The sequence below is a fragment of the Lutra lutra genome, chromosome 15 (genome assembly GCF_902655055.1).
Source record: "Lutra lutra chromosome 15, mLutLut1.2, whole genome shotgun sequence".
In the NCBI taxonomy this organism is placed as follows: domain Eukaryota; kingdom Metazoa; phylum Chordata; class Mammalia; order Carnivora; family Mustelidae; genus Lutra; species Lutra lutra.
Genome location: NC_062292.1, coordinates 68,338,211 through 68,364,494, shown reverse-complemented (window position 1 = coordinate 68,364,494; position 26,284 = coordinate 68,338,211). Strand labels below are relative to the sequence as shown.

The following is a 26,284-nucleotide window of genomic DNA, read 5'->3' as shown; positions in this document are numbered from 1 at the left end:
TCAGTCCGTGAAGCGGCTGCCTTTGGCCCAGGTCATGACAAGACTGAGCCCTGCCTCAGGCTCCCTGCTCAGCAGGTCTGCCCCTTCCGCGCTTGTTCTCCCAGGCTCAATCCCGCTCTCTCAAATAAATAAAATCTTGTAAAAAAAAAAAAAAAAAAAAGTTTAAAAAATGAAATAAAAGCAGTATCTATGTCATTAGACAGCAATTTATTAGATCAATAATGTTTGTTACCGTTGTTTTCATAAACAGGTAGTTCCAGTAACAGAAACAATCTAGGGTGCCTGGGTGGCTCAGTGAGTTAAGCCTCTGCCTTTGCCTCAGGTCATGATCTCAACGTCCTGGGATCAAGCCCCACATTGGGCCCTCTGCTTGGTGGGGAGCCTGCCTTCCCCCTCTTTCTCTCTGCCTGCCTCTTTGCCTGCTTGTGATCTCTCTGTCAAGTAAATAAATAAAATCTTTAAAAAAAAAAACAAAAAACCAGAAACAATCCAAAAGCAAAGCATGATTGTTTAAAAAGGTTAAGCTACATTATTGTGCTGAAAACAAGAGAGTTCCACTATTCTCTATGCTATCACTTCCTGACTCTGGGTTCAATTCCAGCTATTCACAGTTTAAAGGCAACACTAACTCAAGCTAGAGGGTATCTTTTATGTTCTTATAGCACCTGTTTGCAAAGCTCTTTTACAGTATTTATCACTTTTGTCATTCTCTTGTCTGCCTACTTGCCATCTCCTCCCCCCAAAACTACGTGCTGAGGAAGTAGGACTTTTCTCTAAGGAAAAGGACTTTTCTAACTGGTACCCCTAGTACTTGGCAGGATCTGCCAACGGCATACTCAATGAATGTTTCCGGAAGAAAAGAGCAAATGAGAGATGGCATGAACTTGGTGCTTAAGTCTATGCAGCATTTGGACCAGGAGTTAAGCAATGTATGAAAACCCGTGGCATCTTCCTAGCCCAAAAAAACCTTACTCTCATAAAATAGGTTCAAGAATACAGTAAGTTGCCTTGTACAGCTCTGAGTTCTTCCTCACTGACAATGCCCATCTGTCAGGGTACCCCACGAAAGCCTGAATAGAGGACTAAGAAAGTTCAGAGTCTGAACTATAAGGTTATTTTAAAACTCCCCAATTCAGGGGCGCCTGGCTGGCTCAGTCGGAAGAGTGCAAGTACAACTCCTGCTCTCAGGGCTGTGAGTTTGAGCCCCCACGTCGGGAAGAGATATCAAATAGATAATTTTTAAAATAAAATAAACCTCCCTAACTCAGTTTCTCCAGGCAGCAGGAAAAGAACCCCACCCTGGGCCCCAAACCAGCCAATGTCCTAATCTTGACTGTTTAAAGCTCAACAAGCACGTGAAGGTTCTGCGGGCCCCGGGGAGGGAGGCTGGGGAGTAGGTAAGAGGTGGGGCGGGCGCAGCCTGCACGGGTCCTACAGTTGAGAGATAAATGACAGGCTGAGAAAAGAAAAAGAAAGACGGGAGGCAGAGAGCGCCTATCCGACGGAGCAGCGTGCAGAGGGGGGCTCCAGGCACCTGAAACGCAGCAGCTGCCGAAGGCCCGGCTGCGGGAACTGGAGTCACCGCCGCGGGGGAATGAATGCGACCCCGGGCAGCGCCGGCGCGGGCCCTCCCGGGCACAGGTTCCAAAGGGGAGTCCTCGCCGCGCTCCCCACCTCGGCGCCGAGGGGCGGCCGGGCCCCCACGCCCAGCCCGGCACCGTCACGCACCCCGCGCCGACCCAAGCCCTCTTCCCGCCCCACCGCACGCACCCCACCGCCCTCACCAGCCGGCCGGATCCCGCGGAAACCCAGCTCCGCTCCCGCCGGAAGTCGGCCAACGGCAGCGCCGGACGTGCGCGCCCCTGAGCGCGCCCGCCGCCGGGCCGCCAAAGAGCATGCGCCAGCCTCCGGGCGCCGTGCTCGCGGGGGGGCGGGGGAAGCCGACGCGGCTGCTGTCGGGCGGGAACTTCGGGGTGAGCTCCGGCCGCCTCCGTGCGTGGAGCTGTCCTGCTCCATACTAAGCTGGGGCTCGCGATTCCGTGGTGTCGCTTGACAGGTAACCCTGCCCGCCGCGAGATACCCGCAGCACGGGACCGAGGAAAGGGCGAGCCCCTAGCGCGGCAGGAGGCGGACTCCCTGCGTCGCACGGATCGAACCAGGCGGGGCTGGGCCGCCCCCGCGACGCGGTGCGCATGGGAGAGCCTGTGCGACCACGGGCTGTCACACCCTCCAGGTCACACACACATTCCGGGCCGGTTTGGGGGCGACTTCGCAGACGTGCGCGCTGCCCGGGGCGCTCCGGCGGCCTAGCGCGCTGCCAGGACACCGCGGTCGGGTGCTTGGGAGGGGGCCCGGGCGGAGCGCAGGCCCCTCGGGCGCACGGGTTTGGGACGGGGGAGTGATTCTGGAGCCACGGTCCTCCACCGACGCCGGGGGACGCGCCCGGGCGGCCAGGCTGCAGGCGCGCCGCCGAGTCCACGCGTGTGAACGCTTCGGCCCGACCCCCGTCCGTAAACGGGAGGAGAGCCAGCCGCGGTGGACCGCGGAGCGGGGCTGCGGCAAACCGTGGGGTGACTGCCAGGACTGCGCCAGCCGCATCACCGGCCTCTCCCGAGCCAGTAAGCCTCTGGAAGCTCGGAGCTCCGTCTGCGCCGCGTTCCTGGGCCCTGCGGAACTCGCGGCGGTGCGGCTTTGCTCGCTCGCCTCCGCCCTCCCCCTCCGCGTGTGCGCGTGCGTGTGTGCGTGTGCGCGCTCTGAGACTCGTGGACGGGAAATGCCCCGGCGCAGGTCAACGCGGCCCCAGCCGCCGGTTCTGAGCAGGAGCTTTAATGCGCCGCGCCACCAGCCCACCTGCGTCTACGGACGTTCCCTGCCCCTGCTCAGTTGCGCCCCCGCCACCCGGTTCTGGTCTCTCAGCCGCGCCTCGGCGGCTTGCGAGGTTGCAGGGTTCCCCGGAGCGGTCCCAAGCCGCGTCGCGGTAACGGTCAGCGACACGGGAGCGCGGAGCGCGCGGTTTTCCCAAACCCCTGGGTCCCCCGTCAGCCGGAAAGTTCTGCGGCGGCAGATAGCCCGGGGCCTGCAGGACGCCGGCCGGGCCGCGGGGCTCCCACCGCACCGACCCACAGCCCGCCCGGGGGCGCGGTCTCGCGCTCCAGAAAGCCCCGCGGCCGCAGCGGTCCTCCCGCAGGCAGCTTCCGGAAGGGGGCGGGGCCCGGCTTCCGGAGCTTTTCGGACGGGGGCGGAGCCTCCTGCCGAGGGCCGTTCGGGAGAAGGCGGGGCCTACCTCGCATCAGGACCAGTCTGGCTGCACCTGCATCCTTCGCTCAGAGCATCCCCGAGCATCCGAGGAGGCGGCCGCAGCTGGCAACCGGGGGCCCGACCGTCGCAGGAGGCGTCCGCCAGACACCCTTCCCTCTCCCCTGAGCTAGCGCTCTACAGCGGCGGCCTCGGTGCTGGCCGGGCGCCCCCAGACTTGCCCGACCCCTGAGAAAGCATTTGTAGCAAGAGCCTCTGGCTACGACATGGCTGAGATCACCAACATCCGACCGAGCTTCGGTGAGTAGAGTCGGAAACTGGGCAGTGGGGCACCGCCGCAAAGCCAGAGGGGCCCAGTGCTGGGAGGGAGGGAGCGAAGCCACGCCGGGGCCTTCCACGCCGGGCCCGCTAGGATGGGGCCTGCGGCGGCGGCGGCGGGCCGCGCCTGAACTTGAGCTGCGGGCTCCGGGGCCGGCCAGGCCGGGGGCTCGCGGGGTGTCGCGAGTCGCGACGGACGCCCAAACGTGGGCCCGCGGCGGCGTGCTGCGCTGCGGGGTGAGGATGGGGGACGGGGACAGGACGCGGACCCTCCCCCTCGGGGCGCGCAGGGCGGTGCCCCCTGCTCCCCCTCCCACTCCTCGGGCTGCGGGGGAGGACGGCGGCGGGGGATGGGCGCCAAGATGGCAGCTTGGGGGGGGTGGGGGGCTCGGGGTCCCGGGGCTGGGGCACGGCCGCGGGGGGAGCCGGGGCTGTGGGACGCGGGCGGCGGGGAGCCGCTGGCCGGCGGGGCGCGGGGCGCAGGCCCGGCGGCCGCCGAGGCCCCCAGGTGCGGTTCTGCACCGTAATGGTGGGTCCATCCGATGCTACCAAATGGCGCTCGGCGCTGCGGAGCCGGGGATGACGTGATGTCTATTCTGGGCCTCCTGGCAGCGCCCAGGCCCCTCTTCTCGGGCCTTTGTTCCCTGTTTCCCTGGCTGGCCTTTCCGAAAGGGGGACCTCACCGCGCTGGTGGTGGCGGTGGGCGCGGGCCTGGCCCGGGGGGAGGGGCGGAGAGGCCGGGCCCGGGGGAGGCCGCTTTGTGTACCCGGCAAGGCATTACGTCCATCGCCGAGCGGCTGGTCCCCGACCCGGGCCTCCGGGCTCCCAGCTCCGCTGCACTCCAGGGGCAGAGAGTGGAGGGGAAAATAGGGAGGAAGACGGGGAAGAAAAGCTGAATAAGCAAGTTCTCCCCTCTTTGGGGCTTCCTCCAAAATGTGCTAGGGTTGCAAACTTCCTGGACTAGCTTTTCTGCTTCCAAAATAAAGGAGTTGCCCTGCTTTTCCCTCACTCTACCCCAGCTTGGGTGGGGGTTGCTGTCAGCCAAGGGTTTCTTCATGTCTGCTAGGAGAGTCTATCCTTCAGACAACCCAGAAGGTTTGAGCATCCAGACGACAGTTTTTAGGGTGGGGCCACAGTCCAATGAGGAAATGGCTTTTCTCATTCCGCAGTTAGAGGTTCATGGAAATGAGCTCTCTCACTTCAGTGTCAAGAAGACATTGTCACATTAGGGGAAGTATCCAGAGGGCAGATCACACCCATTAGCTACTGCTTTCCACTGATTCCCCAAGGCTAAATCTTAGCTGGCTTGCTTTCTTCCACTTCACCTTCAGCATCTCTGTCTTTGAGTCCTAAATTTCCAAAACAGGTGTCCCTTTTGTGGTCACATGAGCACCCCGTGATTTTCCTCCTGCTCTTTCCCTTTTGTCTTCTGCCTTCTTTCCAACATATTCTTTTCTCTAATTGCAGTTCCAGATTTCCTTGGAAATTTTAGAGGGTGTGGGGCATAATACAGTAGTTTCCTTTAGAAGGAATATTAGTGAAAAAGAGAAATTACTTCAGCTTTTTAACCTACTCCATTTTATTTAACCCTTACAACATCCTTTGGTCTAGGCATTATTATGTATATTTGCCGGATGAGGAAACTGCAGTTCAGTGACACAAAACAATTTGGTGAAGTCAGACAGACAGTAAGGGTAGAGCTAGAACTTAAACCAAGGTCCAGGTGACGCCAAAGTCCATTGTCATTTCACTGTATCACCCTGGCCCACTTGGTAGGGAAATGCTATTTTAGTAAAGGGAGTGTCAAGTGCAGGTCTGGTCCAAGGCTGAGAGCGCAGGGCACAGCCCACATACGTCTTACAGGTCTTCAGACGTACACAGGGGTCCTACGTAGAGAGCTGCCACTTCTGACTTTCTCACATCTCATAGAGTGCTTCGTTTCAAATGCCTTAGCCCTTGGGAGGTACACCCAGCCAACACTCGATTATCCATGACCTTGGAGGACAAAAGAAGCAAGCAGCACAGTCCTGCCAAGTACGACTACTTTTAAAACTCTCACTGCAGCCCCTAGTTCCAACTTCCTTTTCCCACCAAGCTTTTGATGAAAGCAAGAGCAGGGGTTCCTAGTTTCAGCATCTCTGATTTTTCTAGTTCACTGCTGAGGGTTGGGTGAGAGAGGCTGGGGTTAACCGATACTAAAAGAAAGAAGGGGGCAGAAGTAGGAAACCAGGTGGAGGAGAGCGCCTGGGATAGGCTACAGATGGCTTCACAGGCTTCTCTTCTTTTCCTTCCCTGTCCTGAAACATGGGAATCCCACCTCTTCTCTCCCCGTCCCGCATCCATTTTCTAACAGCAGGTGTGGAGGCATGAGTGGGCTCTCTCAAGACCACAGAGTAAGTCTCTGGTGGAGCCGAAAGCCTCACTCAGACGCCTCCCAGCCTGGGCCTCTACAGCTCTCTTTGAAACCGTTCTCAGCAATGTACCTGTCTTGTTGGTTTCCCACTTTCCTCGTCTCATGGAGCCAGTCTCTTCACTGTCATTAATCAGTAGCATGCGGTTTTCAGGACAGTCTCTGACCGGTGAACCGAGAGCCAATTTTCAGATTGTGCCCATTTTCACTGACCATGGAATCCACTCAGCTGATCGCCTGTTTCCTGAGCTCCCTTCAGATGCAGAGGCTGGAGGAGACGGACAGGATGCTACTTCTGCCAGCTTCCAAGGAGCTTCCTACCAAGGCTGCCGCCATTTGGTGAAGCCTGTCCCTAACGACCCTTACTCCACCTCATACCCGAGAGACAGTATTGTTATTTAGTATGGCCGTGGATGTGGTGGCCTTTGTTAATGGTTTAGTCCTTCTCTGTACTGTATTATTAAAGAATGTAACCTCTTCTTTTTTGCCTGACCCCAACTTTCATAGAATCATGGAATGTTGGAGAAAGAACTTCAGAGACATTTAGTCCAATCCCTACTGAAGAGATCTCTTTTTAGAATATGCCTAACCAAGGGCGATGCCACCTCTGAAAGTTTTCAGCTGGAGCATCATTACCTCATGAAGCAATCTGAGCTGTTGTGAGGCACTTCTTTTTTTTTTTTTTTTTTAAAGATTTTATTTATTTGAGGAAGAATGAGTGAGAGAGAGCATGAGAGAGGAGAAGGTCAGAGGGAGAAGCAGACTCCCCAAGGAGCTGGGAGCCCGATGCGGGACTCGATCCTGGAAGTCCGGGATCATGACCTGAGCTGAAGACAGTTGCTCAACCAACTGAGCCACCCAGGTGTCCCTGTTGTGAGGCACTTCTAATAATAATCTGACTCTTCTCACTGAATCCGAGTCTGTCCTCTTGTAGCCTCTACGCGCAGGTGCTAGGCCAGGCCTCTGACGTACAATCCAGCCACACTTTTCCATCCGGATGCCTTCAATAACTATAGAAAGTTTTCATTCCCAGACCCCTCAGCTCCCATTCCTTCAACTTTGCCTCATTTGATATGGTTTCCAGGCATTTTATGACCCTGATTATCCATCACGGAGAGACGCTCCGGCCGACCAGAGTCTGGGTCCCACCACCACCATTGCTCGTACATGGCCTCGGGCAAATCTGAGTCTCCAGGTTCCTCAGTTATAAAGTGGGGATATCAGTGGTACAGTCAGTGAGTTCGTTGACTCAGAGAGAGTGCTGGCGTAATGCCTGGCAGGGGCACAGCAAATGTACACGAGAAGAGAACAGTTTTTATTCTTACCTATGCTAGACAGAACAGTCCGTATATGTCATGACCAGCACAGATGAAATCCTCCTACCCCTTCCCCATCGTTGGGACATCACACTCATACTACAGGTTAGAATCCAACTTGGGGTCACCTAAACAACTATTTTTTTGTTTGTTTTGTTTTGTTTTTTTGAGCGAGAGAGAGGAGGGAGTGAGCACACGTGCACACACACACGCACGTGGTGGGAAGGAGCAGAGGCAGAGGGAGATAGAATCTCAGGCAGGTTCCATGCCCAGCGCAGGGCCCAACGCAGGGCTCGATCTCACAACCCTGAGATCACGGCCTGCGCCAAAATAAAGTCGTGCGCTCGACCAACTGAGCCACCCAGGCGCCCACAACTAGACTTTGTGTAGGTTTGTCAAGTAAGGTCTCCCGTTGTGTATAGATAGGTTTTGAAGGCCAGTATAGAACTTTATCTTTGATGTATGCAATCCTATCGACTCGTGCTCTTTTTCCAATGTGGGGAGGGTGTTTCGAACTCACAGATTCATCCGTTCCCTGAATACTTACTATGTGCCCTATGGTTCTAGGACGTGGGGATATAGCAGTGAACAAAACAGACAGTCCCTGTTCTTACTAATCTTCTCCAGTAAGGGAGGACAGACCAACACATGTCAGGAATAGGAAGTGCTATGAAGAAAAACCAAGCGGGGGGGGGGGGGACGATATCTCACTGGGGGTGGCCAAGAGGCGCTTTTCCGATGAGGTAAGGTTGGAGCAGAGGCCAGTGGTGAGTGAGGCAGTGAGCCAGGCACACACCTGGTGGGAGGATGTTTCAGGAAGATTCTGGAATGTGTTGAAGTCTTGTCCATTTCCTTAGGTCTTCCTGCCCTACCCAAGTCTTCCCTCTTCCCCTAAAAAGTCATACAGAAAAAGAGACATTTAAGGCCTAAACCCAGTTTGGGTTTGGTGGACTTACTGGGGAAAAGCAAAACAACCCCAAACTCGTTAAGGGGCGCAACTTGTGTGGGAAAGGACAAGAGTAAAGGAGGGAAAGGAAGCAATGTTTCTCTGCATTCATTCGTTCGTCGAGCAGATACGTACCAAGAACCAGCTCTGCATTTTTAGTGCTGGTGAGACACAAATGAGCAAGAGAGAAAGAAACCCCAGTTCCCGTGAAACTTATTCTCTAGTGAAGTTACATCTCTTGTAGTAAAATTATATACGTGTGTGTGTCACTGCACGTGAGAGAGAGAAGACGTGAGAAGAAAGTTAAGCAGGGCTAGGACTCGTGGGAAGAAGGTTGAACTTTTATGTAGGGCGGTCAGGGAAGGCCTTACTCCGAAGGTGATATTTGAGCAAAGAGCTGATGTTTTCCACAGTCCCTATTTCCTCCTCTTTAAAATACAAGTATTTTTTTTTTAAATAAGTAAAATTAGAATAAAATACAAGTATTTGGAGCTGGGAGCTGAAATCTGGAACATAATTTTAAAGTACTCAGATCCAGATTTCTTTTTACCTCCTCCCCCCGTTTACCACCCTTGAACGCCATTCCGTGAGCACGAGCTCACCGCACACCCCGTACAGATGCCATGGAACGTTCTGAAACCAGACATGGCCCGTGCCCGTGTGTGTTGTGTAATGGTTGAGGTAAAAAGGTGACTTCATAACACAGGGCAACTTTACGTGAGACACAAATCAGTGAGAGGGAACCAAGTCCTGGAGTCCTGGGAGGAGGCGGAGAGAAGAGTGGGGAGTTGGGTGGGGCACTTCAGGGAAGGCTTCCTGCAGAAGAGAAGGGTATCGTCCAGTTTGGTGGGAAGGAACAGCCCTGGACTGGCTGGAGAGGCTGGCTTGCGGCATCTCCCAGAGAGGGGATGTTCCTGAGCCTAGGCGAGCTCGTGATGATGCCGCGCGGGCTCCGTCTCAGGTTACCTTGGCTCTGCACAGGGCTTGGTCTGGACGAGGGGTTCAGGTCCTCCTGGCTTGACGCATCTCTCGTCTCCACCTTCAGATGTGTCCCCAGTGGTGGCTGGCCTCGTCGGGGCGTCAGTGCTGGTGGTGTGCGTCTCGGTGACTGTCTTTGTGTGGACATGCTGCCACCAGCGGGCAGAGAAGAAGCACAAGACCCCCCCGTATAAGTTCATCCACATGCTCAAAGGCATCAGCATCTACCCAGAGACGCTCAGCAACAAGAAGAAAATCATCAAAGTGCAGAGAGACGAAGACGGCCCTGGGAGGGGAGGCGGGCGCGGGAGTGTGCTGGTGGATGCCGCCGAGGCCGGCCTGCTGGGCCCCGACCGGGGTCCCAAGGGCCCGGGCTCCGGTTCTTGTATGGACCAGTTACCCATCAAGATGGACTATGGGGAAGAACTAAGGAGCCCCATTGCGAGCCTGACCCCCGGGGAGAGCAAAACCACATCTCCGTCATCTCCAGAGGAGGACGTCATGCTGGGAACCCTCACCTTCTCCGTGGATTATAACTTCCCGAAAAAAGCCCTGGTGGTGACGATCCAGGAGGCCCACGGGCTGCCAGTGATGGACGAGCAGACCCAGGGCTCTGACCCTTACATCAAAATGACCATCCTCCCTGACAAGCGGCATCGGGTGAAGACCAGAGTGCTGCGGAAGACACTGGACCCCGTGTTTGACGAGACCTTCACCTTCTACGGCGTCCCGTACAGCCAGTTGCAGGACCTGGTGCTACACTTCCTCGTGCTCAGCTTCGACCGCTTCTCCCGGGACGACGTCATCGGGGAAGTCATGGTGCCGCTGGCTGGCGTGGACCCCAGCACGGGCAAGGCACAGCTGACCAGGGACATCACCAAAAGGAACATCCAGGTGAGGCGGAAGAGTGCGTCGGGGAGGGCCGGTAGGTTGGTGGAGGTGAGATCTCGGGGAGCAGATGGAAGGGCGGGGGACGCGTGGATGGCAGAGAGGGGCTGTAGGTAGGAAGCTCATGGCTCTCAGGGATCAGCGGGGGCCAGAAGGAGACAGAGGGCCTCCTCGAAAAGGAACTTCACAGGGAAGAGGGACAGGTGGGCAGCTTCTGAAATTTCTCTTCATGGTGGGCGTCCTGACGCTAAGCCCAGGTTTCCTGGGGCAGACTCGCCCCCGCCAGTCCTAGACCGGGACATGGGGGCCAGTTTCTTCTCCCAAGTCGTGTCTGATCCAGGGAACCATGATGGGGCTTCAGTAATTCTGCCCCCCGCGTCCCTGTCCGGCCCCAGCCAGGTCACATGGGGGGTCTTCCTATAGCCTTTCCTCCACATTCAGAGGGGAATGAGAGCCCACCTCCCTGCCTTCTCTCCACAGGGCCAGCTCGGGCTCCTGAGTTGTAATTTTGGGGGTGCCAGAAACGCCCCACCCTTGCGAGTTCCTGCCTTTCTTGTAAGAAAACACAGCTGGGGTGGGGGGCAGTGTGGTTGTCAGCTGAGCACTCTGGCCACACGCCCCAGCTCACCGCTTCCCAGCCAGGAGGCACAGTGAGGTACAGAACCCTCCTGGGCTTCTGGGTCGCCATCCGGGAAATGGAGCTGAAAACACCGTCCTCCTCAGACTGGCTTGAGGGCTAGAGGAGACGACATGTTTGGCACCTTGTTGCCTTAAGGACCTTGACTCCCCTGGGGGAGAGACCATCCGAGCAGCCGCCACACAGAGAGTAGGGGCCTCGAAAGACATTGCTGGCTTTTCAAATTCAGACTTTCGATCCTGTTTCAAGGTACAACCTAAGTAGCTAATAACAGGGGCTTTGAAGTCAAAGCCGAGTTTGAGTCCAAATCTCGCGCGCTCCCTGAGCTCGGCTTAGCAATTCTGACGTCTGGCTCCCGCAGGGACGAAGCAAGAGGATACGTTGGCGCGGCCCCTCGCGCGCAGCGACCCTCCAGGAAACCGGTCCCACTGCTGGTGGTATTGCCGCTGTTTCTGCTGTCGGGGAGGCTTGGTCCCCGGGAGATGTATGTGGTTCGCGGATGTTTATGTTGTGTTTGCAAAGTAAAGGAAGACAGGGGAGCCTGAGTCACTGGAGAAGAAGGGGAGGTTCAGAAAGGACATCAGAGCCACTGAAAACTACCGCCCAGAAAGATCTGTGGCTCAGAGGCTTCTCTCCCGGTGCCCACCTGCAACCCCACACTGGACGCGCTGGCAAGGCAGGGCGCGCAGGGCCGGACGGAGGAGGCTGCGTGCGTGAGCTCCAGGCACAAGCTGTGCCCTCGACCGGGGGGCTCTGCCCCTCATAGTGTGCCACAGGCCCTGTCCCCCTGCCCGGTGAACCACGGCTGTCATGGGGCACACCCAGCGGTGCCTCACAGCGGCCCAGAAGCCCAGGCAGTTTCAGAGTATTAGAGGGGTTTGGTCAGGGCATAAGCACGGGTCCAAGGCCAGGACACAAGGAGCTGTCCTAGAGTCCAACACAGTAAGGGCTCTTGTATCCTCTGGGGTTGGGGTCAGAAGCCCCAGTAGACACCGTGGCAGTGACCTGTTTTCATCCCACTCAGTCCCCTGCCCCTTGCCCGCCTTCTCTTTCCTTGGGGTTCCACCAAGCCCTCCTGGCTCCCTGACCCCCCTTTCCAGCAGCTCCACGCTCCCCCACCTGCCTTCCTCCCGTGGCCTGAGCCGTCCTTCCCCAGAGCCCCAGCCTTGCTGGAGCCCCCAACTGGCCGGACGACCCCAGACAGCTCATGCTCTCATAGCCAAGGCCGAAGGCAGGCAATGGCTCTGTGCCCAGCTGCAGCTGGGAAGAGACCGGCCAGGAAAGGGACTGATTTGGGCTGGGAACAAAACAGGCTCGAATCCAGGACACTGGCCAGGGAGCGCAGACAATGGCATTTGCTGAACTGCCAGGGGCTTTTGGCAAGAACCAAGTTTCTTTCCACTGAATTAACTCCCTTCAGGAGGGACAAGCCAGGACGAGGATCCTGGGCCCCCGGGGAAGAGGCCCAGACAGGACATACCGAGGCTGTACGGCCCTGCACCAGAGCCTTCCAGCCTCCTGGACGTCCTAAGCATTTCCCGAGCTGGTGCCTGTGGGCAGGATCATGGCTGTCACCGCACTGGTCTGGCCGCCGGTCCCCAAGCCTCTCTGCAGTGCAGCCTCTGCCCGTCTCCCCTGGTCCTCTCTGCCGAGGCCAAGAGTCTGCCCTGTCCGGATCTCCCCTGGGCTCACCAGTTACAGCTGCTCCGAACCACTCCACACTCTGTAGAGAGCCGGCTGATCTGTGGGAGGCATCCCCTTCTGATGCGGGGCCACAGTAGCCTCTCCCTCCCAGAGGCCCAGGTGGGGACTGCTGGGAGTTACATTTCTCTCCATAACATCCCCCTGAACTGCATTTCCCCTCCTTAGCAGAAAAACTGCCTCGTGTCCTTTCCATTACCCACTGCAGAGAAGCCAGGGGCTGGCCATCCTCCCTGACCCTTCCATCTCACTCCTTACCCGGGGCCAGCGATCGCAGTCTCTCTGGGTCTCACCTGGGCTGGACCGTGAAGGCTGGCGGGATCACTGAGAGCAGTCTCAGCGCTTATGAACATACAAGACGTAAGAAACATTAGAAATTAACCCTTAATCATGAAGGAAAGATCCCAGTATACATTTTATAATGCCCCAAATTTCTGATCTCTCTTGAGATCTCTGATCTCCAAAACTAGCTTTTTTTTTTTTTTTTGAGTAGCAGCTTTTTTTCTAATATTTTTTTCGGATAGACCTCTTTTTTAAGGAGGCTCTACACCGAACGTGGAGCTTGAACTCACAATCCTGAGATCAAGATATCCCCCTCTTCTGGTTGAGGGCGCCAGCGGGCCCCTTGGATAAAAATTAACCTGAATTTACATTCCCGTGATAAATGCCACGCGGGGAGAAGGGAGACTGTCCAGAGAGGGCTAGGGGATCGCACACCATCCTTAGAGTCCCCCAAATTTCTTGAGGTCATTGTTTTCCAGATCACTTCCTATTCTTGCTGGGCCGCATCTGGTGTTGATGGCCTGCGACGATGGTCATGGGAATGACCAGGATTCTTAAAATCTCAGATTTGTGAGGAACCTGAGAGGTTCCGCAGCGGAGCCAAAAGGGGCTGAAAAGAAACAAGCCAGGAAGAGAGGAGCTGCGCTAGCGCGCTGGGGAGAAGGTGCGGGCGTGTGGGAACAGGGCGGGTTTTGTGTCTCTTGTTTCCGTGACTGGGATCCGTGGGGAGGTGGTCCTCGACTTCTGGCCCCAGTGAAGGTGCGTTGAGGGTGTGCGGGTCCGCCTCGTGCGAAGGCCGTGGGGCTGGACTGTCGCTCACAGGGAACAGCCTCACTCCGGCCCGTCTGAGCCCCCTACCCCAGCGCGACCCCCACCCCCGCGCGTCCTCCCAGGCCCGTGCACCTGCTCCTCTTTGGCAGGGAAGCCCGAGGGCGGAGAGCGAAGCCTCCCAGGTCTTTCAGGCGTGGATAAGACCCTTTCTCCTCCTGTGCTTCTGCCTGCCTCCTGAGGCGGGGGGGGGGGGGGGGGGGGGCTGGGAAACCGAGCCCCCAGCCCCGCTCCCAGCCCCGGACAAAGAGCCCTTGAGAGAGACCCACTGACGATGCTACTGCGGTGGGAAGTGGGCGGAAAGAGAAGGGGGGAGGGGACGCGCATCTGGCCTTCCATGCAGAGGAGCCGCATTCGGGAGGTGGGACCGGCCCTGTGAGATGACCAGAGGTGAAGGGGGGGTCCGATGGACAGCAACTGCCGAGGGGCGATTTTAGGGGAGAAAATCACTAGAAGGGCGACCAGGAGTTGTCCACTTCCCCAAAGCAAGGGAAGGGGTGGGGGACTTGGATGGCACAGACTGTGCTATCTTCCCAGTAGGTGAGTTTCAAAACACCGTTTTAACCAAATAATTAGGAAATCCAAGCTATAATTTTATAGTTCGTGCTTTTTTTTTTTTTTAACAAATAAAACTTTGGGGGGTTTTTTTTGTTTGTTTTGGTTTTTGGGTTTTGGTTTTTTATTTTATTTTATTTTATTTGATAAAGAAATCACAAGTAGGTAGAGAGGCAGGCGAGGCGGCGGGGGGAAGCAGGCTCCCGATTCGGGGCTCCATCCCAGGACCCTGAGATCATGACCTGAACTGAAGGCAGACGCTTCACCACTGAGCCACCCAGATGTCCCAAATTTTTTTAAAAGTTAAAAATAAGCGGGGGGGGGGGACAAAAGAGGCATAGATAAATAAAACCAAAAAATAAGCTAGAAACACAAGAAATTGCCTCCGTTTCAGCGAGCTTTTCTAGAGACGTGTCCTGCCCCGTGCTCACTCTGCTGCGGGTGCCCCAGGTCCCGTCCACAGCCTGAGACAGCAGCCTCTGGGCCCGTCTCCCCTCCAGTTCATTCTCCAGCTCTCGCTAGAACAATGCTAGTCCCTGTAAAACAGTAATACAGTAACAACTGTGTCCCTCCTGTGCTGGCAGCCGTCACCCCTGGCCTGTGCCCTCTGCCATTTGGTTAGAAGCCCTACACTCAACCCTGAGGTCAGCCGGCAAGCCCTGCCCGGGGTCCCCCAGCAGCTCTCAGCCAGGCTCCTTACTGCTCTGATGAGGGCAGGTGTGTTTCTCTCGGTCTCTTTTGGGCCTGGTAAGCTCCTTGGGGGCAGGAACCGGATCCTGGGCCCCTGGCTGGCTCAGTCACTGGAACCTGCAACTCTCAGTCTCGGGGTTGTGAGTTCAAGATCTACGCTGGCATAGAGACTACTTAAAATTTTTAAAAAGAGAGAAAAAAACGAAAAAGAAACAAAAAGGAGCCAGGTCCCATCAGCTCCAGACCCCCAGCACCCAGCACGTATCCAAGTATTGTTTAAAATGCCCTTGCAGAGGCGCCTGGGGGGCTCAGTGTGTTAAAGCCTCTGCCTTCCGCTCAAGTCATGATCTCAGGGTCCTGGGATGGAGCCCCACATCGGGCTCTCTGCTCAGCGGGAGCCTGCTCCCCCCGCCCCCCACTGCCTGCCTCTCTGCCTGCTTGTGATCTCTCTGTCAAATAAATAAAATCTTTTAAAAAAATTAAAAAATGCCCTTGCAGGCTGGACGGTGTTTTCCTTTCCCAAGCAGAGTGTAGAGTGAGATTCAAAGAGGGGAGCCCCAACCTGTGGGCACCTGGGAGGAAGCCAGCTGGGCTGGACAAGACACGGCAGGCAGACAGGACAGTGCACGCTCCCCGTGTGGAACGGAGGGACGGTTCCCAGGAAGTTTAGGAACCTGCCCAGGCCAGGGGTGGTGAAGGCTCAACTCCGAGTTCCCTGCTGTCCACCGTCCAGGCTCTGTTCCCCCGAGAACCGAATGAGGCTCCGGGAGAGAACACGCTTCTCTAGGCGCTGGTGCAGGTAAAATTTTACCCGTTTCAATTTCTTTAGTCGTCTCGATGCTCTGAGGTCGGTACTGGTTTTATCTGCACCCGTCAGGCAAGGAAACGGGGGCACAGAGCCATCAAGCTCTTGTCCAGGTCGCACAGGCGGGGAGTAGCAGCCGGACTGGGATCCGGACCTGCATGGCCTCAGAGTCACGCTCGGGAACACGACGCGAGCAGACGGTTGCATTTAGTGTCGGGTTGTAATGAGGATGTGTCCATTTCCCCTGCCCGTTGAATGTGACCGTAACGCGCCAGCGGGAGGCACACCTTCCATGGCCCTGCGCAGCCCCTCCGGCCTGGGCTCCGCACCCCCACTGCCCCCACCCCCTCGCCAGGACGCTCACCTGCTGTTTCCTCTTCACAGAAGTGCATTAGCAGAGGGGAGCTCCAGGTGTCTCTGTCCTACCAGCCCGTGGCACAGAGACTGACCGTGGTGGTCCTCAAAGCCCGGCACCTGCCGAAAATGGACATCACCGGCCTCTCAGGTAGCAGCTATTCACCTCGACCTGCCTCGGGCCCCCTGGCCCCACACTGTCCCACCTGCACCCCCCACGCCCTCTGGTCCCCTCCCCAGTCACGGGTTCTAGCTGTCCCTAGCGCAGGAGGTGCCGTGGGTGGGCGGAGAGGGCTGGACATTTGGTGAGGTGCACCCCGCGGGGTGCATGCCAGCCACTGAGCCCCTGTTGCAGAGGACACAGACCTCCCCACAACCCTGCCGGCCTCCGGGAGCCCCTGCGTCCTGGAAAACGCTGCCCAGTGTCACAGGCTTTCCTCAGTCCTGACTTGGGCAAGTTGTTCTGCTGTGTTCCGGGGTGCCCCAGGTCCCGTGCCCACCCAAAGTCAGGAGTGTGTTTGGTGCGCAGTCCCCGGAAACCACGTGTGAGTGGTCACCACGGACAGGAGCGCACCCCCCTCCCCATGAAGCTGCCATCCGAGGGGAGGACCGTGTCATGGGCCTGTCTCCCTTTTCTCTCTGGTGGCCCCAGATCCTTATGTCAAGGTGAACGTCTACTACGGCAGAAAGCGCATCGCCAAGAAGAAAACCCACGTGAAGAAGTGCACTTTGAACCCTGTCTTCAACGAGTCCTTCGTCTACGACATCCCCCCCGACCTCCTGCCTGACGTCAGCATCGAGTTCCTGGTCATCGACTTCGACCGCACCACCAAGAACGAGGTGGTGGGAAGGCTGATCCTGGGGGCACACAGTGTCACCAGCAGCGGCGCCGAGCACTGGAGGGAGGTGTGCGAGAAACCCCGCAAGCCGGTGGCTAAGTGGCACAGTCTGAGCGAGTACTAGTCGTGTCGTCCTCGCCTGGGCCCGGGCCAGGCAGGCCGACGGGGACGGAAATGCCACACAGGAGCGGACTCAGAACCTCATTTTAGTTGTAGAAGATTTCTTACAAAACACACCCCACAAAGAACACCCCACATGACCACAGCTGCAGATCAGTTCTTAGCGATGACGATTTTTCTCCTTTGCAAGGCACTAGAAATCTTTTTTTTTTTTTTAATGGGGAGAAAGAGAGGGAAAGGCCTCACAAGTCTATATATAACAATGTAACCTTATACTTGCATGTCTAATACAAACTGAAGAAATTAGCCTAACTGCCAATATCAAGTTACAGATTTTGATCCATGAAAATTGTGTTTTGTGCCTAATTGTATTTGCTGATTCCCTAAAATTGGCCTCTTTTTTATTGGGCTTCCCTGGAGAGTGACTCCCGCCCCCAGCTCTGCAGAAGGATGTTGTTTTGCTCATGTAAAACCTTGTAGCGTCGCCATCCCCGTCGGATGCCCCCCTCCCCAGCTCTGCTCTTTGAGCTCAGGGTCCAGAGGTCTGTCGTGAGCCAGGAAACAGAGGTGGGCCGAAGGAGGCTGGGTGTGCAGGGGGAGATCTGGGGCACGGGCTTCTCGCTGCCCCGCTCCTGCTGGAGGGCTCAGGGGCAGCCCAGGGTTAACTGGTGCTGGAGCCCGTGTGCATGGCAGGCTTGGAGGTAGAGCCCGGGTCTCCGAAACAGGACGTTTGTCTGGAGAGAGCTTTGGAGCCTTCCAGTCAGGCTAGGGTGGCTCCGGGGGCCGGGGGTGGCCGAGCCCAGGTGCTGTGTGTGGGTGCGGGCAGGACGGCGTGTCCGCCCCCACCTGACAGACAGCAACACGGCCAAGTGACTGCCTTTTGCTGGCATGAAGGGTGAACTGGCCTTTATTGTTCCAGAAGTGCTGACCCAGGAGACGCTTTAGAGTTTTGTCAGGGAGTGGAGATGAGATCGGTTCTGCTTCCTTAGGAAAAGGGCTTCAGAAATTACCGCTTATCCCGGAAGTTTTCACCTGTGGCTCTTCAGCCTAGAGAAGGGAGTAAACGCGAGCACAGGCGTGGTCAAGGTGACCCGGCTTCGTCTCCCGTCCTGTCCCTCAGCAGGGTGCTTAATGGAGCCCTGGGTCCTATTCAGCATCGAGACCAGGGGAAGGGCTGGGGGAAGCACGCGGATCTATCCCCTCCCGCCGGTGGCAAGGGCACCGGGGTCTCCGCACCCCTGGTCGGCCCCGGCTCTCCCGTCAAGACCCATCGGAGGGCAGAGCCCAGGGGCGGAGGAACAGTCTGCCAGCATGTCCAGGCAGCAGATCCCGCTTGCGGCCCCGCAGAGTGGCTTGGATCAGCAGCCGCTGGAGCCGAGGCCTGGACAAGCAGGTCCACACCCGCACAAGAGCACCCCTTCCGACCTGCTTCCGAGGAGGCTGGGTGTCTGCGGACAGAGCGATGGGGCCTGTGACATTCTCTTAGCTCTTGTGCATTTAAGACCAGTCTGCTCCCTCGTCCTTCTGTTCTCTTTTTAAAACCTGGTTCTGAGCGGGGCTGAGCAGCTCGGAGCAGGCACAAAGACCACTCTGTTCTTGTCCTCGCTCCCTGCTCCCCTCCCCACACCCTTCATCTGACTCGAGATCCCATCAGTATCCACGCCACCGGTCTCTATCCTATACTCCATCGAATGTAAATACTGTATCATACGTAGAAGAGAATAATTTTTGTTTTCTAAAAATGCATTTTGAGATAGTTTAGTGTAAATCTGACAGGAGCATTCTGAAGCCCCCTTAGGAAAAAATCTTAAATGCTTCCTCTTCATCGCCTTAATGTCTGAAGGTCAGAAACCGCTGAGCAACCCGCTTTTGTTTCCTTCCCAGAAACACTGCAGAGCAAACAGGTGGAGATAGTCTGGTCTTTGCCCTGCTGCGTGTGCCGGGGCAGCTCCTCCCGCTGGAGGTCTGGGAAGGCCGCCTCCCTCGACCCTCTCCTTCCACCCCCCACCCAACCCCCCACGCCCTGGGCTGTGGAGCGGCGGGAGGCCCGGTGACAGGGTGGGAATGGGCAGACAGCACAGGGCTCCTCCCTCCTACCTCACGCCTGATCCATCACGCCCTTGGCTTTGCTGTCCCAAAGTCTCTCAGCTGCCTTTGGCTTTCACACGGCCCCGCCCAGAGCCGGCTGATCCGGCCCCGAAGCCAAGCCGCCTCCCAAGAGTCAGTTGAAAGACAAGAGAGTCTCACGCGAGCTTATGCACAAGGCACTCGTGGTCAGGAACGGGTTAGGGAACAGTCACTTCGGATTTTCCAAGAGCCGGGCCTTCTCTGCTGGTATCTTGGTTCCTTTGGGAAGACAAGAGTTTCTCTTAATAGCAAAAGTCCCTTTATGAGTTACTCCTTTCAGTTCTTCTAGTGGAGCACAGCCAAGACGTCCGTGTCCAGGAACGGGCTCGAGCACGAAAGCAGGTAGAACCGGCTCATGGGACGGGAGCGGCTTGCTCAGGACGGGATGAGACAGGTCTTTTCTTGGAAGGCTCTTATTGTGGCCGCGATAGTGACAGTGCCCTCACCAGGATCCTTCTCCGACGTGGTCGTCTTTCTTTACCTTGTGTCTTCTCTTGTAAAAAAAAAAAAAAGAAAAGAAAAAAAAAAACCTCAAAATAAATGTGTCAAAAGAAAAAACCGGAAAAGCCAACGTGAATCGTGTGAAACTTCCTAACGCTGTAATGCTACGCTGCAGTATGTAACGCCCTCTTGTACGTGGAGTTTGCTAGCGCACCACGCAAGTGCAAAATAAAGACCAACTCACACTAAACCCGCAGGCGCGCCCGCATGGTGTTCTTGGGGGCTGGGTGGCCGGGGGCCAAGTCGCACTCAGATTCCAATGTGATGATTCAGGGCACATTTCCCAGCGTGATCCCCACCCCCCACCCCCGAAAATTCAGATCCCTGGGCACCTGACCCGCTCAGTCAGGGGGGCCTGCGACTCTTGGTCTCAGGGTCGTGAGTTCAAGCCCCACGCTGGGTGTGGATTACTGGAGGAAGAAAAACGCAGATTCCAGGCTCCAGACTTAAGAGTCCTTTCTCTAGTCCTTCTGTTTTCCTCTCAAACTGTCATTCCTAAGACCATCACCAGCAGGAGAGACCCGATGGCTTCAGAGCTCGTTAGCCTGTCCATGTAATTGGAAATATTTACCCTCTGCAGCAATGCCAAGAGGGATGATTCTGTTCTCTCCTTCACTCCTGACAAAGCTGTCGTTGAGTGCAGATGGGACGCCAGGGTTGGGGGCACACCGACCCTGTGGCGCGAAGCAGACAGTCCCCCCAGTAAATATACAATCACAGACAGAAGCGCTCCGGGCTCACACACCCCTCGGGGGCACGTCCCAGGGTGCTCGGAGGACCCCTGCACTCCTGAAGCCTGGAACCGTGACTTTTCCTGCCTTCTGTGGAAATCACCCTCCCTGCGTGTATGTGGTTCCCTTCTGGGAGCAGAAAAGGAAGCCCCTACTCTTAAAGTTTCAGTGAAGGAATTAAAACATTTTTTTTAATGACTAATATAATAAAAATATTATGCAAAAGTTGGAAAATAGAGAAAAGGAAAAAAATTAGTTGGGATTCCAGAACCTTCCCAACCCTCTGTCTCCTAGTCTTACTTCCTGTGCATTTTTTCCCTGCTGCGTCACACCGCCTGATCCTGTAGAAAACGTGTAAAATAAAGTCCAAGTTCACAGAAGCCAGAAAGCACACCAGTCTCGGGGCAAATCTCACAGCCCTCAGCTCGTCTTGCCATCTGCGAGCTCGCAGACGTCGCGATCGTGGCGCGCACAGGTCAGTCTGCACACTGCTTTTTCCCTAGGTAGCAAATCCGAAAAAAATACAATCACACAACAATGATGAGAGTATCCTGGCACTCGGTCAGGATGCTTTTGTCTACAATTAACAGGAAACCCAATTTGAATTGGTTTAAACACCAGGAACACACACGGGTTCACCCAAATGCAAGTCCATGGGCGCGGCCAGCTTTGGGGCAACTCTGGCAAAAGGCCACTAATCCCGCAAGGGGCCCGGTCGCTTCCTGGGGGCCCACACTGACACGCAATGTCCGCTTAACCCTGATGGCTTGGTGGTGTTTGTAGGACCACTCCCAGAGCAAAAGAGATTGCTCAGGGCCACCCCCTAGAGGGCGTCCCCCAGACGCCCCTACCGGTTCTCTCCTCTGCTCTCTCCCATTTTGGAGTGGGCCACGTGGTCACTGCCAAGCGGATCAGGCAAGGAGGATGGGAGTGTCGCTCGGACTGCCCTGGGCCTGGGTGTGGGAAACTCGGGGCTTCTTGAATGAAATGTCATTTCCTGTGGAAGGAGGAATGGGTGCTGGGCGGGCAGCAAACGGGGACCACACTGTTTCCCCTCCTTCAGCACTTGATCTTCTGTAACAGACTCTCAGAGAAGACCCACTGCCCTCATGCACCTCCCGCACCTTGTGGTTTGACAAGACAAACAGCCTAGCATTTGGGTCCTCTTCAAATGATTCGAGAGCAGGGCACCTATGTGGCTCACCTGTCGAGTGTCCAATAAATAAAATCTTTGTGTTTTTTTTTAAGGTTTATTTATTTGACAGAGACAGTGAGAGAGGGAACACAAGCAGGGGGAGTGGGAGAGGGAGAAGCAGGCTTCCCACCCAGCAGGCAGCCTGATGCGGGGCTCAATCCCAGGATCCTGGGATCATGACCTGAGCCGAAGGCAGACACCTAACGAGCCACCGGGGCATCCCAGATAAAATCTTAAAAAAAAAAACAAATGATTCAAGAGCAAATCAGTTTAGCCACAGAGCATAAAATTTCAGAAAGCTGAGAACTTTTTTTTAAGTTCATTTAAGTCATCTCTCTACACAACGCAGGGCTGGAACTCAAAACCCTGAGATTAAGAGTTACAGGCTCCCAAAACTGGACATTTTCACGACTGACATTCGCTCACACCAAACCAGTCTGTCTGGCATTTTTCCAAGTTGACACTGAGGAACCCCTACATGTCCTCTTACTCCCACCCGTTCTCCACCACTCAGCCTGCACATCTGACATGAGACTGTGCACCTCAGAAGCAGAGGTGACTAGGGCACCTGGCTGGCTTAGCAGGCACGTGACTCCTGATCTCAGGGTTGTGAGTTCAAGTCCCCACGTTGGGTGTGGAGCCTACTTAAACAAAAAATCAGAGGTCCCCGCAGAACAGAACTGAGCCACCAAGACCTGCGTTCTTGTTGTTATTCGCACGGCTGAATTCCCACCATCGGACAGACACCTGGCACCCAGCAGGTACACAATAAAGGTTTGCAGAATGAAGGAAGACAGCCAGGGGACAAATACTGCCTAGGAAGCAGATCTAAGGCAAACACAAAACATCTGTGCCTCTTCCTACTTATTACTGAGTTGGAGTTCCCAAAGAAGTCTAGCGTAGAGCGGAAGCTTGTTTCTGTCAGTCGGGTGTTGGCCGCGGTGGCTGTCTTGGTGGCACCCGGCCACATATGCTCAAGGCTGTCTGGGGATCTGACACCGAGGTGGCCACGGTTTTGGGTGGGACTAACCTGGGGGTGCCCGTGCGCCCTCGCAGCCCGCAGAGACTTTGGACTGGAGTACACCTACCTGAGCACGTGTGTGCACTCACCTTCCTGTCGAGCACTGGTGTGCGAGGAAACTGGGGGAAAAGCATGTGACGGCCAGCGCCGCTGTGAAGCTACAGGGTTTCTCCTGGCTCAGAACAAACTGCAGTAAAATCTGCAATGAGCAGCTCTGGGGAGGGAAATGACGCGCCCGCCCAGCAGCTTTTGTCCAAAAAACTGCATGACTTAATGGTAGATCGCAGGTGCCGAGTTTTTAAGCAACGACTACAGACAAAGCTAAAATGTTTCAGTAATTCCGTCTCCAGGCCAACTCATGTTTAAAAGTGGATTAGAAATTTCAGGGTCTGGGGCACCTGCGTGGCTCAGTGGGTTAAGCCTCTGCCTTTGGCTCAGGTTGTGATCTCAGGGTCCTGGGCTCAAGCACAGCATTGGGCTCTCTGCTGGGCAAGGAGCCTGCTTCCCCATCTCTCTGCTACTTGTGATCTCTATCAAATATATAAAATCTTTAAAAAAAGAAAAAAAAGGCGCCCAGGTGGCTCAGTGGGTTAAAGCCTCTAGCTTTGGCTCGGGTCATGATCCTGGGGTCCTGGGATCGAGCCCCACATCGGGCTCTCTGCTCAGCGGGGAGCCTGCTTCTCTCTCTCTCTCTCTCTGCCTGCTTGTGATCTCTGTCTGTCAAATGAATATATAAAATCTTTAAAAAGAAAAGAAAAGAAATTTCAGCATCCTCCAAACATCAAGACTTAACAGTCCTTTGTTCATCTGGGATTTTCCTTCCTAACAAGGTAGTTTATTTTTCTTGTTTGTGCCCCAACCACAGCCCTGGTTTAAACCTGCATCTTCTTCCCGCTTACCCTCAGCGCCACCACATGCCGCTCGGGCAGAGCCTCTTCTGTTTCTGCACTGGGTGACCGCCACCTGTCACAGCTCCACACCGCCCTCTGAAGCCCGTGCAGGGCCCTCAGCATCTGGCTCACTCAAGGCAGCATGGCTGCCATCACGATCCTCTGGGATTCAGTTAGATTCCTGGATCCTATCAGAATCCATCAAATCAGAATCTCCAGAGGATAAGGCAGGAAAAAGCCCGGAACTACTCTCAGCCGTTTCTGATCCAGAGAGCAGACAGGCCCTCGGGGGCCGCGCACACTTCAGACCGGCCCTCAGGGCTTCCCGAGCACTCAGCCCGCCCCCGTGGGTGTCCTACGGCGTGCTCTGAGGCACAGCGGGCTTCTCCGTGCTCATCCTGCCTAGCCCAGGACCGTCCTGACTCTCCCACTCTCCAGTCCCGCGCTGGAGCCGTCCTACACAGGATGCTCGACTGCTCTGTGGTTCCAAGTCACACGTCTCCGCTTACTGAGAAATCTTCACGGCCTAATTCTACCTACCAACTTAATCCAAATCCTTCTATGTTTTAATTAGTAGATGTAACATGGTTTTGTTGCATATGAACTGCACTGCCTCCCGATCCATCGTACACTCCTGGAAGCAGAAACCACGTGCCGGGAGTCTTTGGTTTCGTCCAGACTCACGTCAGCCTAAAGAAGCTAGTCCCAGAGCAGCTCCGACCATCTGGACAGTGACAGGAACAGGTCTGCAAGGCTCCGAGCACAGCCTGACTCACCTAGGCTGTCTGGCTGCATCTTCCTAAAATCTAAAACCCATCCCGCTTTCCAGACCGTGCTTGGTCCTGTGCAGCAGACAAGCAGCAGGCCCACTCTGCTCGTCGAAGGACAAGGTGCTTTCTGCAGACGGGAGCGGAGGTGGCCCTCGCTCTCTCCGCGATGCGGGTACAACCGGGCACACGGGAAGGGCGCAGCACCGAGCCCCGGGGAACTGGCAAACCAAGGAAGAACAACGAGACTCTGCGTCCAGCTTCCACAGAGAAAAACCTGTCCAAGACTGAGTAAAATACAAATACCCTGTTTTCTCAGTTATTCTAATTTACGCTGTACCTAATTATTTAACACAGTTCTTAGCGGGAAGAAGAGAAAGACAAAATTAACTTGTGCAGCAACAGCAGTCAGAGGTAGGTGAGGTCAGGGCGAGGGACCTTCATGGGAGAACTCAGGCCTCTGACTACTTCCCTGTGAGGCTAGGCCCCAAGTTTCGATTCCAGCCGAGCGGACGAACGCAGGAACACAGTTCAAGCACATCCTTTAAAGACTGGATTCTAGCTTAGAGAGTGCGCATGCTGGAGCAGCGAGGCGGGGCCGCGGCCAAGGGCGAGAATCCCAAGCAGACGCCCTGCTGAGCGCTGAGCCCAACGGGGGCCCCATCCACACCCGAGATCATGACCGGAGCCCAGACCAAGAGTCAGAAACTCAACCCACTGAGGCCCCCAGGCGCCCGGTTACAAACTTTAATTTGGAGCAGAACAACCCCAGGAGGACTGCAAATCTGCTTTCAGTACCGAAGCGTCTTCCGAAGCCAAGTGCTCGTCCAGGTGACACGGACTCCTAAAAAGACTTTGACTTTGTCATCCTTCCCAGGAAGGCTGGAAAAGGAGCAACGCTACCAATTACTTGTCAGGAGTTTCCTAAATTTATATAATTTTTTTTTAAAGAAAATGAGCAATGAACACTGGAAGTGAGGAGAAACTTCAGAAATCAGCTCGCATGGGACTTCTCTGTTACTCGGTGTGGGTTAAATTCGGCGTTTCCTCGACCTGCCTGCTCTCCCATTAGCACTCATCGCCCGCTGGACCCAGCCCTCCAGGGTCCTCCCTTCTCTGAAGTCCTGTAGTGTCCCCGGTCGGAAGCAGGTCCTCTGACACGTCAACCTCCAGCTGTTTATGCCGAGTCTGTCAAAGCCCAAGGGCAGGGACACTGTCCACGCGTCCGAGGCCCAGCCCCACTGGTGCACAGGGGTGGCTGTGGACACTGACGGAATCCATGCCTCCCCGACGGGCCAGCCGAGGCCCAGGAATGCCGCCCTCCACCACCCGATTCAGAAGCAGACCCGCTGGCCGCTGCTGACCTGCCCCACACGAGTAACGACGACACAGAAACACATCCCTTTAATGTCCACGTGAAGTCCTCTCCCCAAACGCCGGTGCCATCTCGAGTAGCTGAGACAAAAGCACTGACCTGCACATAAAGCAGTGACACAGTCTCACTTACTTTCCACGCTTGAAACAGCTCCCACCCTCCATCAGGGGACAAACACACCGTCATCTCCGACATGTGTTTCCTGTCTCCCCACTTCTCTGCGCACGTTGGGGTCTCAGCAGGCCTGCTCAGGCAGCTGCCCAGCCCCCTCCCGCCCCACACCCACCCGGGCCGTGAGTTCCCTCTGCCTGGCCAAACTCCAAGGCCCCCGAAGCGTCCTGGCTGCCGGAGCCAGGACAGGGAACAGAGCCTGACGTGTGGAACCGGAGTCCAGTCCCGGAGCGGTGGGACCCCACTCACACTCACACGGGACGCCGGCAGCTGGGCCGTGGCGCCACCTCGCTGCAGCCTGCCCGCTGGCCCGAGATACAGAGCCTCTGTCTGAACGAGGGGTGCCCCGCGGCACACGCCCTCGCACTCAACGCAGGTGTTCTGCACGTGGTGGGCGCTCACATTTTTGAACCAGTATTTTCCAGAACATAAAATCTCATGGCGTTCAATTTTCTTAAAATGACCTCTGTGCACTGATTCCAAGCATTTCCACCCACACACAGGTAAGTAAAGGAGAAGCCCAACAAGTTGTTTGAAAGTTCTGTATTGCGTCACATAAAGTGTCTTCACGTACACGGGCAGAA

The 26,284-nt window shown here is 55.9% G+C and overlaps 3 protein-coding genes across 5 annotated transcripts in view; 2 read left to right on the top strand and 1 right to left on the bottom strand.

The window, feature by feature from the left end:
- The window catches only part of GON4L (gon-4 like), a 64,829-nt gene extending 62,658 nt beyond the window's left edge, over positions 1 to 2,171 (bottom strand). The window contains 1 exon segment of the mRNA XM_047704659.1: positions 1,785 to 2,171. Within this exon segment, the coding sequence (XP_047560615.1) occupies positions 1,785 to 2,016 (232 nt within the window). The 5' untranslated portion in view covers positions 2,017 to 2,171.
- On the top strand, positions 2,120 to 3,487 carry LOC125085841 (translation initiation factor IF-2-like). Its single transcript, XM_047704658.1, has 2 exons — positions 2,120 to 2,278; positions 2,309 to 3,487. The coding sequence occupies exon 2, from the start codon at positions 2,774 to 2,776 to the stop codon at positions 3,485 to 3,487; it is 714 nt and encodes a 237-aa protein (XP_047560614.1). The 5' UTR covers positions 2,120 to 2,278; positions 2,309 to 2,773.
- SYT11 (synaptotagmin 11) lies at positions 2,253 to 19,740 on the top strand. Of its 3 annotated transcripts, XR_007123018.1 has the most exons (5): positions 2,263 to 3,555; positions 9,291 to 10,117; positions 15,994 to 16,117; positions 16,616 to 17,711; positions 17,793 to 19,740. XR_007123018.1 is itself a non-coding variant. In XM_047704657.1 (4 exons), exons 1-4 carry the CDS (start codon positions 3,522 to 3,524, stop codon positions 16,924 to 16,926), a joined length of 1,293 nt encoding a protein of 430 aa, XP_047560613.1. In that variant the 5' UTR covers positions 2,253 to 3,521; the 3' UTR covers positions 16,927 to 19,740. The 3 variants fall into 3 exon arrangements, 2 of the variants coding, with proteins under 2 accessions (XP_047560613.1, XP_047560611.1); XM_047704657.1 differs by having other exon boundaries at positions 2,253 to 3,555; positions 15,994 to 16,114; positions 16,616 to 19,740; XM_047704655.1 differs by having other exon boundaries at positions 16,616 to 19,740.
- Positions 19,741 to 26,284: the final 6,544 nt, after the last annotated feature.

Coding starts and splice junctions, on each gene's coding strand:
- SYT11 (XM_047704655.1), top strand. CDS start 3,522: ATGGCTGAGATCACCAACATCCGACCGAGCTTCG. Junction 10,118..15,993: donor TCACCAAAAGGAACATCCAG/GTGAGGCGGAAG, acceptor TCCTCTTCACAG/AAGTGCATTAGCAGAGGGGA. Junction 16,118..16,615: donor CATCACCGGCCTCTCAGGTA/GCAGCTATTCAC, acceptor TGGTGGCCCCAG/ATCCTTATGTCAAGGTGAAC.
- LOC125085841 (XM_047704658.1), top strand. CDS start 2,774: ATGCCCCGGCGCAGGTCAACGCGGCCCCAGCCGCCGGTTCTGAGCAGG.